Source organism: Sorex araneus, chromosome X (assembly GCF_027595985.1).
Source record: "Sorex araneus isolate mSorAra2 chromosome X, mSorAra2.pri, whole genome shotgun sequence".
NCBI lineage: Eukaryota > Metazoa > Chordata > Mammalia > Eulipotyphla > Soricidae > Sorex > Sorex araneus.
In genome coordinates this window covers 268,648,092-268,666,450 of record NC_073313.1, presented here as the reverse complement: position 1 = coordinate 268,666,450, position 18,359 = coordinate 268,648,092, and the positions used below count along the sequence as shown (strand labels likewise).

The 18,359-nt window shown below is 38.7% G+C and overlaps 1 protein-coding gene across 1 annotated transcript in view; it reads left to right on the top strand.

Annotated features, from left to right (window-relative positions):
• The window catches only part of THAP12 (THAP domain containing 12), a 29,210-nt gene extending 11,259 nt beyond the window's left edge, over positions 1 to 17,951 (top strand). The window contains exons 2-5 of the mRNA XM_055122627.1: positions 2,094 to 2,214; positions 5,556 to 5,663; positions 12,049 to 12,085; positions 14,673 to 17,951. Coding sequence (XP_054978602.1) covers positions 2,094 to 2,214; positions 5,556 to 5,663; positions 12,049 to 12,085; positions 14,673 to 16,606 — 2,200 coding nt within the window. The 3' untranslated portion in view covers positions 16,607 to 17,951. The remainder of the gene's footprint in view (positions 1 to 2,093; positions 2,215 to 5,555; positions 5,664 to 12,048; positions 12,086 to 14,672) is intronic.
• The last annotated feature ends 408 nt before the right edge of the window (positions 17,952 to 18,359 follow it).

Genomic DNA, 18,359 nt, shown 5'->3' with positions numbered 1-18,359 from the left:
TTTGAGTTAAGATCCTAAGGTTGGGTTTTGTTTGTTTGGGGGTCATACCTGGTGGTGCTCACAGTTTAGTCCTGGCTCTGCCATCAGGGATCACTCCTGATGGGACTAGGCACTGCAGTGCCAGGGATCAAACCTGGATCAGCCATGTGCAAGGCAAGCACCCTACCTCTGTACTGTCACTCTGACCCAAGTCTAAGACTTGTGAGGAGTTTGTTACTGTTGGAGTGGGGTTGAGCCCACTCTGGTGCTCTGTCTATTCCTGACTGTGCTCAGGAGTGACCCTGGCAGTGTTCAGGGGGCCATACCATATCTGTTGCCTGGAATTTGAACTAGAGTTGGCTTCATATAAGGCAAGCACCATACTTGCCTCCTGTACACTCTTGTTCCAGAAGTTTGTTCTTTATCCTAAAAATAATGAGTAGCCACAACAATACCATAAACAGAGAGATTATCAGATTGACATTTGATAGTCAAATTGATTGTCAAGTTGACTTTTGATAATTGACTTTAAAAACATTTATCCTGTAGCATGGTTGAAGATTTAGAGAAAGGCAGAAGACCAGAGCATCCCTCCACTCTCAATATATATTTTCAGTAAATTGAATTTTATTCACAAAACATTTTAGAATCAACATGTCAGTTTTCTCCCTGATAGCCCCATGCGCACGCACACACACACACACACACACACACACACACACACACATGCATAAAATAACTTGTTTAGGTTGTGATTATATCAAATTATTGAATTTCCGGATGTGCTTGTTGAAGTAGTGTCCATGTTTTCAGATGTGTGACACTATTCATGACAGACTTGCCTAGCAAACAGCCGACCCAGGTTTGATCCCTAGCCCATGATATGGTCCCCCAAGGCCTGCCAGGAGTGATCCTTGTGTGCCAAACCAGGAATAAGCCTGAGCACCACCAAGTGTGGCCCAAAAACTGGGGAGGGGGAACCTTTTTTAAAAATCTGGGCCACACCCAGTGGTCCTCAGAGACCTACTCCTGGCCAAGTACTGGAGGTCTTTTCCTGGTGGTGATCCTCAGCAGTGATAATGGTCACAGCAGGAGATGATGTGATGTGGTGCTTGGATACAAACCCAGGCCTCCCACATGAAGAGCATGCACTCCAGCCCGTTGAGCAATCTCCCCAGTCCTAGTAGCTATTATTATTAGAAATTGACGGATTGAAGAAACCATCCTGACCTTTAACCTTACTATTTCTGTATATTTTTTCTTATTTGCACATTGGGATAATAAACTGTATTTTCTGTGAAAAAGATTTAGAACAGTGTCTGGCTCAGAAGAAGACCTTAGTAAGCTTTGCATATTATGATACACATCAAGAGAGCATGGACTCTGTTTTTTTTGTTTGTTTTTCCTTTTTGGGGTCATACCCAGCAGTGCACAGGGGTTACTCCTGGTTCATGCACTCAGGAATTACTCCTGGCAGTGCTCGGGGGACCATATGGGATAGTGGGAATCAAACCCAGGTTGGCCGCATGCAAGGCAAACGCCCTACCCGCTCCAGCCCCAACATGGACTCTGTTTTGTTCACTATCCCAAACACTTCCTGGGTACTAGATTGTATAGACATAATTCCTGTATTCATGCAGCTGGTGGTCTATTTTATATATATATATATCTTTATGCTTAAAGTAATTTCATAATAAGCAAATATGGCCTTCATTCTTGCATCATAAATCCTAGTTATTTATAAAATATTTATTTGCTAACTTTTTAGAATGGTGTTGTTTAATATGCTTAATCTTGGAGAGATGGTTTAGGTATTGGTCTCATGATTGTACAACTTTGTTTTGTTATTAACTTCTTCAAAGTATGTCATAATTCTGTGAGAAGAGGGAAATAGAAATTTGTTGTCCATTATACATATATATAGCTATAAATGTAGATATACATACATATATGTGCATGCACGTCTACTTTAAAATTGAGTGCTGGCGCCGGTATAATATACTTGCTTCTGCTGTTAGACCCTGGGTGTTTGATATCCAGCACCAAAATAAGAAGTTGCTGAAGAGTAAATTTTGAATTCACATTACAAAATTGTATTTTGATTTTATTTATAGATGCCAGAAATGGGTGGAGAATTGTAGAAGAGCAGACTTAGAAGATAAAACACCAGATCAACTAAATAAACATTATCGATTATGTGCCAAACACTTTGAGACCTCTATGATCTGTAGAACTGTAAGTAATAGGTGGGCTTGATTTTATTTTATTTTTTTTTTGGGGGGGGGGTGTTCTCTCTCCCTCTCTCCTGTATCTAGTAGGAAATATACTTTTTTTTTTTCAGTTGGTGGGATTCTTATATCCCTCTGCTTTTCTTTTTTTGGGGAAGATGAAGACAAATTTGGAGCTGAATAAATACTATTTTGTTTTCTAAAACCTGCGTGGGTGTTTTTGTTTGTTTGTTGTTTTTAATACCCCCTGCCCTATTTCTGATGCCTCATTCACCAAAGGCAGCCGTTTTTAAACTTATTTTTTAAAGTTTCAAAAAATGAAAAGTATTTTATTTCAGGGAATGTTAGCATTTTTATTTGGAGCAGTTTCTTGAGAACCTTTTTTAGATGAGTGATATCTTTAGAAATGGAGTTGTTGGTTTTTATGTATACTGGTAGAACCAACCCTGAATTTTATGTTGGATTCAACAGGAAGTAAGGGATATAATTCACCTGAGAAAATTATTTCCACCAATGGTTTGCAATTTCACCTCAAGATCTGTTTTCAGCTGTGAATTTGGTCAGTCACTGCCTTGTTTGCTCCACATTCTAATGAAATTAGATTGTCCCTAAGATTTAAGATTTCTAACCCTCTGTGATTCTGTTATTGTTGTGACTCATAAAAAAGTTCAAATAGAGCAGAGTTGGTTGAAATGAAGCAGACTTGAAACACTTGAAATTAGTTAGGAAGACAGTTTTGTTCCTATGTTGCTGTTTTGGTATAACTTCTGTAACATCTCGGATATTGGGATAGACATAAACTTGATTTGAAGGTACACTATTTATTGTTGTGCAGCAATTTATTTTGGTATTTTTTTCAGATACATTTTGCAGAGGCATCAGAAAACTAAAGAATGATTGGGTTATTTTATTTCTCAAATTAATTGAAGCAGATACTTGTGAAGTCATTGGGAGGTGAGCCAGTTCCGGTTCAACAGTTTAATCACAAATATTTGAGGGATATTTTTGCCTTGTTTTGTCAGGAGGGTGATAATAAGCAACCAAAATAAGAGATTTTATAATGTTTAAAAGGCAAACCACTATGTTTTTTGACATTAATCGAAATTATTTACACAAGCCATGTGTATAATTTTAGTAATGTGGTCTTTTAATTAGGTAACTCCAACTAGATTAATATGAGAAAATACAGTTCACCTCATTCTTGTACAGTCTAAACAAAGCCTGGAAAGATGAGCTATTTCATTCTTTAAAATGCTACATGATTCTTCAAATAATGTGTGAATATGGAAATGTATCTTTCTACACAATAGCTCATCTTTCCAGGCTTTGATAAACCCAAACTAATAAGGTCAGAATATATGGGTATAAATATCAGATAATTTAGCCTTTAATAGTATGTTATCTGATACTTATACCCATATATTCTGACCTTATTAGTTTGGGTTTATCAATAACCAGTTATGAGTAGTTCAGCCAAAATGAGATATTTAATATCTTTAATATAGCAAGGATTACTGCTTTACATCCAAATGTTAGTTTAGCAGTTGACAAAACTTTATTTTGAATCAGTATTGAAGTGGATATTGAAATTATCATGCACCAAGAATTATATCTAGCCTTTGGGGCATGCGTACTTATATTTATAAAATGTTGTATGTTTTTCATTCATAGTATTCTGTGTTCTGATCTGTAACACCTTGTTTCATAGTAAATCAATTTTACTTGAATTTTTTAAGTTCATTAGAGTATCTTATGCTGCCTCTCCTTATTTAACAATTAGTAATTAGAACTGACTGTATACATGTATATTTTTTGAGACATTTGCTCAGTGAGAAAGATGTAATGCTTTGAGTGTACTAGTTTTTTTTTTCTCCTTCATTATGTTCTGGAATTGAAATTTACTTTCTACTTTGTCTTTTCTGTGTGACATGGGATTAAACTAGAAAATAATTGAACTGAAAATTTTCCCAAATGTATTTAACATTTCTTTGAATGAAACTAAGATAAGATGTTTCTTTTAAATATATATTTTTTCCTTTTTTTTTTTTCCCTGGGTGAAAAATTGTAGCTTTTTTGTTCTTTTTCGTCTGGTACAATTTGGAACGTAACTTTGAAGTAAGCACTAAGTTTTCCACACGTTTGGGGATAATCTTTTTTACCAGAACCTTAAACTAGGTGGAAGGTAGAGAGGTTGTAGTAGCAATTATTCAGGTTCTCCAGCTCTTAATAAATATTTTGTCCCAACCTAACCTTCTCTAGTTTGTCTGTGGAAGACCTTCTAAGTATACATTCAGCTTCTAATAGGTTATATTAGTTTATCAGAGATTAGGCAAATGACCCCTCTTCAGCAAAGAGAACATTAGGATCAAAAGAGACTATAGGACCAGAGAGGTAGTACATTAAGGTGCCTTGAATGAGGCCAACCCCAGTTTTAATTCCCCAGCACCCCTATATGATAGCACAGCCAGGAGCAGCTCCTACACATTTGAATATGGAACAACTACCTCTCTCTAAAAAAGGAATTTAGTAGAAATACCTAGTTTAGGTATTGTTATTACGGTATGAATGATTTCAGGTGGCACTTTTGAATCTTTTTAGACATTTTATTACAGAAAAAGAGTATTAAGAATACAGCAAGCCCCTTAAAAACATTATATTGTTTCATTGTTTAAGACTGTTAGCTACAACAGTGAGTGGGTTATAATAAAGATGGTCATAAAACTGAAATGACAGTCAGTGTAGTTTGACAGTAATGATATTTTGAAAAATATTAATCTAGTTCAATACTGGTAACTTTATTCAGAAAAGGAAACTTAAGATTCGAAAAAGAATGTAATTTGACCCTGGTGAGTCAAATTACATAGTCACTATAGCACTTGAACTGGATCTGAGGACTCCTGGGTTCCTGTCTAATCTATTTCACTGTGCCTGGATGTTACACAGTAGGAGCAGAAATGGAATCAACAGCAGGTAAAGGAGAGAGTAGTATGGAATATATGAGAGGAAAGATTGTTTGAGAAATGTTTGTGCCTGTTGTAGATTTGATGGCTTCATGAACAGATTGGAGATTGGAGACTAGATTAGAATGTGCAAAATGCAAATGCATTTTATTTCTTATGCTTTCCATCAATTTAGTCCCTTAATTTATAACAGTGTGCTGGAGGGCAAATGCAAAAAGAACTAGAAATAATATTAGAAATAATAACCTTACCTGAACTGACAATTCTACAAGTCTCTACACTTTAGAACTGGAGTTAGAGGAGTACTGGGGAGATGCTTAACATATGATTTTATTTATGTGTACTACACTTTCAGTACCATCTTTAAATTAACATTTTTCTTTTTCAGAGTCCTTATAGGACAGTTCTTCGAGATAATGCAATACCAACAATATTTGATCTTACCAGCCATTTGAACAATCCACATAGTAGACACAGAAAACGGATAAAAGAATTGGTATGTCAGTGTGCTTTCAGCTTTACACATCCCCTAGTACTATGATACGTAAATGTGCTCACTTTAACAATGAACCCAGTTATAGTCTCTTTTCAGAAATAGCATTATGGAAAATAAACACTATGGTTATTACTGAAGTAGCCTGAATGTAAGGTATTAAGTTGTCTTAGTATTTCTCTCTCCACAAATTTTATCAGTTAACTCATTGACAGGTGAGGAGTGTACTATTGATTACAGACCACAAATTCATTCCCTTTTGGGAAGAAAAATGCCAAAAAAATTTTAAGCAACTGAGGTATATATATTCCTAGAATTCAGTACAGTGGAATGAAGAAAGATAAAGGATAAATTTAAAACAAACTAGAGATAAAGCTTTTATCATTAAGTGTTACAGTTTAGAAAAAAGCTTCTTGGTCTGCATAATTTAGTCTTTTTTGTAGTCCTTTGTATATTTTAGTTCTAATTGTTGAAACTTTCTAAATTTTGTTCATCTTAGGTGAACACGATTAAATTTTTCAGACTCCTCAATCTATGACTTTCCATCACCACTGCTGTCAGCACAGGCCTTTAGTTTATAATATTTCCTTTCTCGTTAGCATTTCCATTCCTTTCTAATTAGTATCTTTGCTAGTGTATTTAATATATATCTTCAATCTACCTAATGTACGCTTGGGGGGACAGGAAGAGCACTCAGCTCATAGACCACTCCTGGTGTGCTGGTGCATCATTGTGGTGTCAGGATTGGACTGGAGCCAGTCCTGGGCAAGGCAGAGGCCTTAACCTCTGTACTATTTCTTTGGTCCATACTGTGTACTAATTTGAAATAACATGTATCTATTTTTTTCATTTCCTACTATGTTTTCATGCTTTGGGCAGCTTTCGAACACCTGGCAGTGCTCAGGGGCTAGTCTTGGCTCTGTGCTTAGGGATCACTCTAGGTGGTGCTCGGGGGATCCTGTGTGGTACTGGGGATCAAACTGGGGTTGTCCACATGCAGAGCAATTGCCTTACCCCCTGTACTAACTCTGGTCCTGTTCTTCTTCGATTTTTCTTTCTTTTGGAATTTGTATGTTAAATGCTCTGTATATATATATATTATACAGATACAATTTTACTTTTCTCCTTACAGAGAACCAATTTTTCCAGCAGTATATTAATTCATCCTTCTCTCCTCTGGTATAAGAATACCACTTCTGTCCTATACCAATTTGCATATACACAAGAATGTTTCTGGTATCTCTGTTCTGCTCCATAAATTATTTTGTACATAACTGTACCATGGTGTTAATAACTGGGCTTTCTACTATATCTTATCTTTATATCATGTGATATTTAGTATTTATTTCCCATTCCTCTCTTTGTTTCAGTTTTTGTTACTGTGTTGGCAAGGGATCACACACTGGGTATGTGATGCTTACCTGGGATGGCACACTGTACTTGTGGTGCTCGTACACACTTGCTTGAGCAATCAGGCATCACAAGTGAGAGTTTTACCCGACCACACTTAGGCGTGTGGGATGATGCTTGGGATTAAATCTTGGTCTCATGTTGTAAGACAGTTGCTCTACCTCTGATCTGTCTGTGGAACCCCCAGGGTGAGTTCTTCACTCATGCTCTCATTTTTTTCCTGAAGATTGTCTTTAGAGCTACCTTATTCCTCCATTTTTTGGTTGGTTTTGTTTTTTGCTCTTTGGGCCACACCTGCCTGTGCTCAGGGATTACTCTTTAGGCTTGCATTAAGGAAGTATTACTGGCAGTGCACAGGCAACCATATGGGATGCCAGGGATCGAACTGGGGTCGGCTGCATACAATACAAGTACCTTCCACACTCTACTATTACTCTGATCTCCTTATTTCTCCATTTAATTTGAGGCTTTGTTATTTGTTCAGTCCTTAGAAATTGTCACAATGCTTTGAATGGACATTTTGGTAATATTAATTCTACTCATAAATAGGAAAAGAAACAGAACACTACCAAGTAGGAGCAGTTATTGAGAAAAGTTAAGGACTTGCTCTTTTTAAAAAGCTATTAAAATACTTGGGGGTGGGGAGCTGGAGAAATGTTACAGGGTTAAGGCACTTGCCTTGCATGTGGCCAAGCCTTGTTGAATCCCTGACATTGCATATGGTCTCCTAAGCACTGCCAGGAATAACCATGGAACACGGAGCTAGGATTAGCCCCAGTATTGCTAAGTATGACCCAGCCATCTACTTTCCCTCCTGCCCCGTCCGACACCCCACTGCCCTCCCCCACACACACACAACTTTTAGGACTATAGAAAGTGAAAATAAGAGTTTTTTGGATTTTTTGGTTTTTGCTTTTTTGTTTGTTTATTTGTTTATGTTTTGGGGACATACTGACATACTTAGCTGTTCTTGGGACTAACTCCTACTTCTGCACTCAGGGATCATTCCTGATAGACTCAGTGGATCAGATGGCATGCTGGGGATCAAACCTAGGCCAACTATGCGCAAGGCCTTACTGCCTGGACTATCGCACTAGCCTCTTTTGGTAATTCTTTAAAAGAGAATGTACACATTTTCTTACATTACTTCTGAAATACATTAGGTTTTGTTTGTGTAGATAGTTTTCTGGTTGAGGATGATTCCAGCAATTCTGGAGAAATTTTGGGAGGTGGCACTCCTGGCTCAGTTCTCATGGAACTACAGGTTCCCCTGTGGTGTGCTGAGGACCATGTAGTGCAAGGGATTGAACATGAGCTCCCACGTGCAAAGCATGCACATTAGTTCTTTCAGCCATCTCTCTGGCCCTGAAGAACTTCTTAGAAATTCTCACCGTCAGAGTCTTCTTTGTATTTTTATCATCTACAAATAATGATCAATTTTACTCTTCCAAATTATAGTTCATTTCTTTTTTTCCTGTTGCTTTTCTGATAGTAATCCTAGGACTTCAAATAGTCCCAGTTATGTCATTGCTAATACATTTGTCTGATACCAGTCAGTATGAGATTCGCTCTTGGTATTATAGGCAAGTTTTTATGAAATTAAAGAAACTCCCTTTACTTTTCATAAAGAATTCAGTTTGCTGAACTCTCACTGTCTCATTAAATGCTTTGACTAGAGAAATCCACAAAAATGTAGTAATGAACAGTGATGGATTGATTTTTTTTTTTTGCTTTTTTTGAGGTCACACCTGGCGATACACAGGGGTCACTCCTGGCTCTGCACTCAGGAATTACCCCTGGCGGTGCTCAGGGGACCATATGGGATGCTGGGAATCGAACCCGAGTCGGGCCGCGTGCAAGGCAAACGCCCTACCTGCTGTGCTATCTCTCCAGCCCCAGGATTGATTTTTGATACTGAATTATTTTTGCTTTCCTTTGGTCAACTTTGATTCCTGTCAAAAGTTGTGTTAATTAAACTTAGGGTCCAGAGATTATAGTACAGCGGGTTAAGGCACTTGCCTTGCACAGGGCCAACATGGGTTTGATCCTCAACATTCCATTTGGTCACTCGGACCTGGGCCCATCAGGAGTGATCCTGAGCCCAGAGCGAGTAAGTCCTGGGCACTGTTGGGTTTGCACCCCTCACCCCACCATTAAAAAAAAAAAAAAACATTAAAAATGGTAACCTACGGGCTGGAGCAATAACACAACAGGTAGGGTGTTTGACTTGCACACGGCCAACCTGGGTTTGATTCTTAGCATCCCATATGGTTCTCTGAGCACCGCCAGGGGTAATTCCTGAGTGCAGAGCCAGGAATAACCCCTGTGGATCACTGGCTGTGATCCAAAAAGGAAAAAAAAAAAAAGGTAACCTAATATTGGTGCATGTGAGGAATATTTTACTGCCATTTCAATATATTTATTGGTTTTCTCTTCATATGACTATGTTTCCAAAACCTTGGGAATTTGGTGTGGAGAGGGGGTTAGGCCATACCCAGCAATGATCAGGGTTTACTCTGGGCACTCCTTGGGGAGCCATATGGGATGCTGAGGTTCTAACCCATGTTGGCCACATGCAAGCAAGCACCTTACCAGCTATACTATCTCTCTGGCCCCTACTTTGTGAATTTCATCAAGGATATTTAAAATACATGTTTTTCCTTCTCTGTTCCTAAAATAGTTTATGTAACTTTTCAAAGAACTAGTAGTTCTAGCAATGATAGGTTGTACTTATAAACTGTTTCGTTAGTGTCTGTTTCGTTAGTGTCTTCTTTTTTTTTTTTTTTTTTTTGGCGAGGGGTAAGGGGGCATACCTGGCAATGCTCAGGGGTTACTCCTGGCGTTGCTCAGGGGACCTTATGGGATGCTGGGAATCAAGCCCAGGTCGGCCGCGTGCAAGGCAAACGCCCTACCTGCTGTGCTATTGCTCCAGCCCCGTAGGTTACCATTTTTAATGTAACTTTTTTTTGGATGCCCAAATAACTTTTTATGGGATGCCAGGGAATTGGACCTGGATCGGCAGCATGCAAGACAAGCGCCTATGCAGCCCCTATTGGTGTCTTCTTGATTTGAAGGATTTACCTTTTGCCTGTGTCTAGCTCATAGTTCTGTTGACTCAAAATTTTAAATTAAATGCCTAAGTATATTTTAGCTGTATCCAACAATCCTAAAAATACAATGATTTTCTTTTTTTATTGCTTGGATAGGAATACCTTCTGTTTTTCCTGTTTGTAAAACATAGGATTGTTTTGTTTTCAGATGTGGGTTTATTTTTTATTAAGCTCCTCCTCACCCCCATGAAATTTTAAGTTTCACACTAAGGGTATGTACATTCTGTGCCATATTCTTTCTTGTTTGGGGGGCTTGCTTTTTAGTGTGTGGGGGGGAGGCACACCTGACAGTGCTTAATCCTGACTTTGTGCTCTGGGGTTGATATGGCGTGCCATGGATTGAAACTGGGTCAGCTGATTGCAAAACAATGCTTTAACTCCTATAGTATCTCTCCAGTCCAGGGTGTTCTGCTTTTTCTCTCTTAAGACTTATAAAATTTCAGGGCCAGAATTATAGTACAGCAGATTGGGTGTTTGCCTTGCACACTGCTAACCTGAGCTCAATCTCTGTCATTTCATATGGTACCTTGAGCACTGCCAGGAGTAATTCCTGAGTGCAGAGCCAGGAGTAACCCCTGAGCATCACCTGATGTGACCCAAAAAGCCAGGAGAAAAAAACTATAAAAGACTTCACTAGTGGAGGGATGGGTGTTTGATCATTGTGAGATTGTAACCCAAACATGAAAGCTTGTAACTATCTCACGGTGATTCAATAATTTTTTTTTAATTTTTTTATTTTTTGCTTTTTGGGTCACACCCAGCGATGCTCAGGGGTTACTCCTGGCTTTGCACTCAGGAATTACTCCTGGCGGTGCTTGGGGGACCATATGGGATGCTGGGGATCGAACCCGGGTCGGCCGCGTGCAAGGTGAACGCCCTACACGCTGTGCTATCGCTCCGGCCCCTGATTCAATAAAATTTTTAAAAATTTAAAAAAATAAAATAAAAGACTTACAAAAATTTATTTCCTTTATACTTGACGTTTTAAATTTCACTAAGTGTATCAAAAATATCTTTTCCTATCCCAATGAAAATTTTTAAGTTCAGAGAAATCATTTTTAATTTCTTTATGCATTTCCCCCTTCATCTACTTGTTTCTCTTGTAGTTTAATGCTGATACTGAACAGTTCTCCACTTCTGCTTTCTTAGTAATATGGTGCTAGGGATAAAGAGCTCACTCATAGTTGTTTACTTTCCTGTACTAGACCTTTGGGAGCCCTAAATGCCTCACATGTTCCTCTAAGTTGCCTTCCTGTAACTAGTCTGCAGGCGAAGGAGGAAATATGTTTAGGCTGGTTAGTTATTGCTGCTTCTTATTACTAGCATCATGTTCCCTGCTACCCAGCAGATAACCTGTTATCTCTAGTTGTCACTGGTATTGCTGTTTTCCTGCCACAGGACAGTGATGGATTATGATCTCAGCATTGTAGAGGGAGAGAAAAGGACAGTCTAACCCTTCCATGCCATTTGACTTGATCACTATATGTGTCCATTTCTCTTCCGTGCTCACTCTCACTTGCAGGTGTTTTCTCATGGTGTCTGTGTTAGGTTCTGGGATCTAAACTCTTCTTAGTTATGTCCCATCGGGTTTGATTGGTGTATGATATGATTTGTGCTGCTGGGATTTGACACTGAAGCTCCATGGTACATGTTCCTATCTTTTATTTTTCTTTTGAGTATTTTATTGTAAACTTGAAGCCATTAACATGTTATTTTGGTTTTACCCATCTATTTGAACTCTGTATTCTATATAAATTTATGCTCATGAAAGAATTAAGTTTAATTTAAAACAATTGTTTTCATTTGAGAGTCTTCAGTGACATACTAAATGTTCAGTTTTCTTAAAGATGACTTTTTTTGTCACCTAGAGTGAAGATGAAATCAGGACTCTGAAACAGAAAAAAAGTAAGTGATAGTGTTAATGCCTCAACTTCTGAATGCCTTTTTAAAAGGCCTTGACCTGGTAAGGACAAATAAATATGTTTTATGTTCAAAATTACTGTGTGAATGATTTTAAGTGTGGTAGGCATTTCCTGTGGTCTGAAAGTATTAGCTAAAGTCTTCATTTTGTCTCTTGAGTGCTGCTTACCATGCTTTTTGCCATCTGCACTAGGTATGTAGAGGTGTTCCATTATAGGGAAAGGAGGGTAATATGGTTGGAGCAGAACTTCTTGTATTTGGTGGGGTTGGGGTGGGTTGGGGGTTCAGCAGTATTCCTGTCTCCATGCTCAGGGATACTCCTTGCAGTGCTCAGGATAACCCTATGGTATGCCTGGAATTGAACCTGAGCTCAACCACATACAAGGCAAGTGCTCTACTCATTGTATTGTTTCTCTGCCTTAGGAGCCGAATTTCTTCCCCAAACATGATGTATAATAAGTTCTTATAAATATTTCAGGATCCTGTGTTCATGTAGTGGTGATGTGTAATCTCATATAACCTTTCAAAGGAGGGCAACTTGAACTTACTCTTATTACCTCTATTCATCATCTCTCAGTCCTATTGCTATTTGTATTGATAATATAGCTTGTTTTGAGTGCTTAATTATGCCAAGTCATTATTCCAGTGCTTATATTAATTTCATACTATCCCCCCAGATAAATATTTTTCCCTCTCTTTTTAGAGGAAGCAATGAACTCAAAAAAAGAAGGGCATACACCTTGCAAAGCATATAGTGACATGAAACAGGGTGCCTCATTTGGTGAACTACTCTTTTAATTTTTCAAGCTTCTGATAATGCATGATAGGTAGAAGATCAACCACAGGGGTCAGAATTTCTGCATGATATTTCACCCCAGGAAACTACTTTTCCACCTAAATGAGATTAGATTTCTAATATGTGCCTTAAAAATTATACTAATATAGTTTATATTATTTTGACCTCTATAACTAATGTCATATAAAAGTATAGCTCATTGTTTGATAGGGGAAACTGTAGATAAGCTTGGATTTGATTTTACCTTCTTGCTTTTTTCTTTCTTTTTTTTTTTTCTGTTGTTGTCATTGTTATTGTTAATGTTTTTGTGGTGCTGAGGTGGGGAGGGGAGGGGTTCATTTTGTTTTGTGGACCACACTTGGCTCAGCGAGGTGCTCAGGGGCCTAGTGAGATACCAGGATTTAAAACAGTGTCATGGCTATAACTGCATGCTAGGCAGGTTCCTTCCTTGAGTTTTGTACTTTTTCTAATCCCTCTTTTTTTTTTTTCCTTTTTTGTGGGCTGGGGAGATACACCTGAGCAGTGCTTATGAGTCTCAGGGGCCACTCCCAGCCATACTCAGCCAATCTTAATGGATATTTCAGTGCTAGGGCCCAATAACTTGGTACTATTTATGGCCCAGTGGTTATGAAGTGTTCCTAGGGCTTTATGCATCAGTTCCTGAGAGGGTGGGGGGGGGGGTGATCCCTTTCCTCCTTCTGTCTGAATCTGTGACCTTGGACAAGTATTTGCTGTCTTCATTTGTGAAATGGGATTGATACAGCCTGCTAAAGAAAGTAATGTGATACATATAAGATACTAGGGCATTGAGCTGGAGAGATGCATAAGGTGCTTTCTTTGCCTTGCATGTGGCTGACCCAGGCTCAGTCCCCAGCACCCTATATGGTTCCCCAGATTCAGGACTGATCATCCCTGAGTGCAGAGCCAGAAATAATCCCTGAGGACCACTCCATGTGGTCTAAAAACCAAAATAGAAAATACGATATACCAAGACAGTGCCTCAACTGGTACTTATTTTCTTCCCCATTATCTGAGAGAATGGGTTGTTTTTATGTTGTACCGTGTCACTGTCAATGTCAACCCATTGCTCATCGATTTGCTCAAGCAGGCACCAGTAATGTCTCCTTGGTGAGACTTGTTACTATTTTTGGCATATTGAATACTCGACGGGTAGATTGCCAGGCTCTGCCATGCGGGCCAGATACTCTCGGTAGCTTGCCGGGCTCTCCGAGAAGGGCGGAAGAATCGAACCCAGGTTGGCTGCGTTGCAAGGCAAATACCCTACCCACTGTGCTACTGCTCCAGCCTCTTATGTTGTACAGTATATAAAAATTACTTGTCATTAAGTTTTAGGTTTATTTGAAGTTATAGCTGCATTTACTATGTATAGGGTTAAAATACATCTTCTCATTCTCATAGCATTTATCTCTTTCACTAGAATGTATCTTAATTTAATCTCTGGTCTCTAGTCTGTCCAGTTAAATGCCTGTGAGTGTTGAGTGAGTTTGTGAATTTTAAGTATTTTTTTTTTCCTTTTTGGCAATGCACAGGGGCCACTCCTGGCTCTGCACTCAGGAATCACCCCTGGCCATGCTCAGGGGACCATATGGGATGCTGGGATTAGAACCCGGGTCGGCCATGTGCAAGGCAAACGCCCTACCCGCTGTGCTATCTCTCCAGCCCCGAATTTTAAGTATTTAATGAAAATTGTAATTCTTTTTTTGTTGGCATGTTTTTTTTATCTGCCTATCTTTAAAACTAATTCTTGTTTTCCAGTTGAGGAAACGTCTGAAAAGGAACAAAAACATAAGGAAATAAACAACAGCAATATTCAGAACCCCAGTGCAGAAGAGGGGGGTGAAGAACACGATGAAGACATTTTACCTTTAACTCTTGAAGAGAAGGAAAATAAGGAATACTTAAAATCTTTGTTTGAAATTTTGATTCTCATGGGAAAACAAAATATACCTCTGGATGGACATGAAGCTGATGAAATCCCAGAAGGTCTCTTTACTCCTGATAACTTCCAAGCACTGCTGGAGTGCCGAATAAATTCTGGTGAAGAGATTCTAAGAAAGCGCTTTGAGACAACAGCAGTTAACACGTTGTTCTGCTCAAAAACACAGCAGAAACAGATGCTCGAAATTTGTGAGGGCTGTATTCGGGAAGAAACCCTCAGGGAAGTAAGAGACTCGCACTTCTTTTCCATCATCACTGATGAGGTCGTGGACATAGCAGGGGAAGAGCAGCTGCCCGTGCTGGTGAGGTTTGTCGATGACTCGCATAATCTGAGAGAGGAGTTTGTGGGCTTTCTGCCATATGAAGCTGATGCAGAAATTTTGGCTGTGAAATTTCATACGACGATCACTGAAAAGTGGGGACTAAACATGGAATATTGCCGTGGGCAGGCTTACATTGTGTCCAGTGGATTTTCTTCCAAAATGAAAGTTGTTGCTTCTAGACTTTTAGAGAAATATCCCCAAGCAATCTACACACTCTGCTCTTCCTGTGCCTTAAATATGTGGCTGGCAAAATCAGTGCCTGTTATGGGAGTATCTATTGCATTAGGAACCATTGAGGAAGTTTGCTCTTTTTTCTACCGGTCACCACAACTGCTTTTAGAGCTTGATAGTGTAATTTCTGTCCTCTTTCAGAGCAATGAAGAAAGGGGTAAAGAACTGAAGGAAATTTGCCATTCTCAGTGGACAGGCAGGCATGATGCTTTTGAAATTGTAGTCGACCTCCTGCAAGCACTTGTTTTATGTTTAGATGGAATAACCAGTGACACAAACCTTAGGTGGAATAACTGTGTAGCTGGCAGAGCATTTGTGCTCTGTAGTGCAGTAACAGATTTTGATTTCATTGTTACTGTTGTTGTTCTTAAAAATGTGTTAGCTTTTACAAGAGCTTTTGGGAAAAACCTTCAGGGGCAGACCTCTGATGTCTTCTTTGCAGCCAGTAGCTTGACTGCTGTTCTGCATTCGCTAAATGAAGTGATGGAAAATATTGAAGTTTATCATGAATTTTGGTTTGAGGAAGCCACAAATTTGGCAACCAAACTTGATGTTCAGATGAAACTCCCTGGGAAATTCCGAAGAGCTCAGCAAAGTAACCTGGAATCTCAGCTGACTTCTGAGATTTACTATAAAGAAACTCTAAGTGTTCCCACAGTGGAGCACATTATTCAGGAACTGAAGGACATTTTCTCAGAACAGCACCTCAAAGCTCTTAAATGCTTATCTCTGGTGCCCTCTGTCATGGGTCAACTCAAATTCAACACGTCAGAGGAACACCATGCGGACATGTACAGAAGTGACTTGCCGAATCCTGATACTCTCTCAGCAGAGCTGCATTGTTGGAGAATCAAGTGGAAACACAGAGGGAAAGACATAGAACTTCCTTCTACTATCTATGAAGCCCTCCATTTGCCAGACATCAAATTTTTTCCAAATGTTTATGCATTGCTAAAAGTCCTATGTATTCTTCCTGTGATGAAAGTTGAGAATGAACGCTATGAAAATGGGCGAAGGCGTCTCAAAGCTTACCTGAGGAACACTTTGAGAGACCAAAGGTCGAGTAATTTGGCTTTGCTTAATATAAATTTTGATATAAAACATGATTTGGATTTAATGGTGGACACATATATCAAACTTTACACAACTAAGTCAGAGCTTCCTACAGATAATTCAGAAACCATTGAAAATACCTAAGAGACTTTAAAATAGGGTTTATCTTCCATTTGAAAGCATCTTACAGAAAAGTTATGATGTATGTAGGCCACCCAGTCACTGACTGTCTCGACCAGTAGATCTCCCATTGAGTATGTTCATTCATACTCCTAGTTAAGTGGCTCCCGTTTGAATTCATGCTTTGGAGACTGAACTGTTCTAAAAGATAGCATTGAAAGTGTCACATCACACTACTGTGTGAAATCTGCTAGTGGCTCTTTGGAGTTGTTTTTAGTTAAGTCATTTTAGACATAACATTATCACTGTGGATGTCATATTTGGGTATTGAATTACCAGTTCCTTGAAGAAATGAATTTTGGGGGCCGGCGCAATAGTCCAGCGGGTAGGTCGTTTGCCTTGCACGCGGCCGACCTGGGTTTGACCCCCGGCATCCCATATGGCACCGCCAGGAGTAATTCCTGAGTGCAGAGCCAGGAGTAACCACTGAGCATGGCTGGGTGTGACCCAAAAGCAAAAAAAAAAAAAAGAAATGAATTTTGAAGATGTGTGGGAGGAAGGAATTCATTTTATAAAATGTTACAATAAAGCTCACAACTGACTTTAGACTGGTAAGAGTTCTAAGTATTACTATTAAAAATCTGTACTGGACAGTTAAGAGAATTATCAGAGAAATGTGAGCTTGCCAAAGTGTAGATTTTAAGTGTAGATTTTGTCTTTAGCAAGTGAACTTAAAGAAACAGGTTATAGTTTGAATGGACAAGTCTGCCATTGTTGTTCCATAACTGGTTGTTGCTGTTTACATTCCTTTGTTGAGCCTCCATAAGCTTTTAGCAACTATATATTGGACTTCTGTTTCATGGTCAAGAGAGGATCAGAGGCCATGGATACTGACAACTGATTTGTTTTGCTTTCTTGTCTTTGCTCCATGACTATTATCTACTGCCTCATCTTGATTTATAAGTAAAACTTGGAGAACCCACAAGAATTATTGTTTTGTGGATTTCCTGGGAATAATATGAAAATATTGCTGTTATTTTTGGTGAAGGAAATCAATTTTGTATAGTTTATTTCAACCTAAATAAAATGTGAATTTTGTTTAAAGTTTGGGTACCTTATTTTGGTGGGAACAAAATGTTCTTGTGTTAAATTCACTTTTGAAGCTATTTTGATTATCATCACATTTGAAAATAAATTCTATATTTTTTTGCATAATTTTCTACTTGGGGTATATAAAATATTTTAATTAAGATATCAAGTGCAAGGTTTACCTAATTTTTTTAAAAAGTCATGCAGTATATACTGTGACTTCTATGTAAATGGTTATTGATGGCTAAAATGTTAATGAACATAATTGCAGAGATGAATGTCATTGAGTGATTTTATTGTTGGCATGTTAGATCTTAATAACTTAGTTCCCAAATGCTCGGTCTTGCAGCAGCACATTTAGAAATTTGTTAAATCGGGACACAGGACCTATGCAGGTTATTAAAATAGAACAGTTTATCTTACAAGCAGAGCTCTGATAGGTGCTTCTGGGTTTGAGTCCTAATCACCTTCAAGACAGCAAGTGATAACGAAGGTGATGCAGAACTGACCATTTCATGCCAGAATCTTTCCTAGAACATAAGACCTGGCCTGGGCAGTTCTATAACCTGGGTATGTTTCCTCAACTGGAAAACCACACTTATGGTTGTGCTAGGAGTGGTAGATAATTTTCTCATCACTGTATCACTGTCGTCTTGTTGCTCATCGATTCACTCGAGCAGTCACCAGT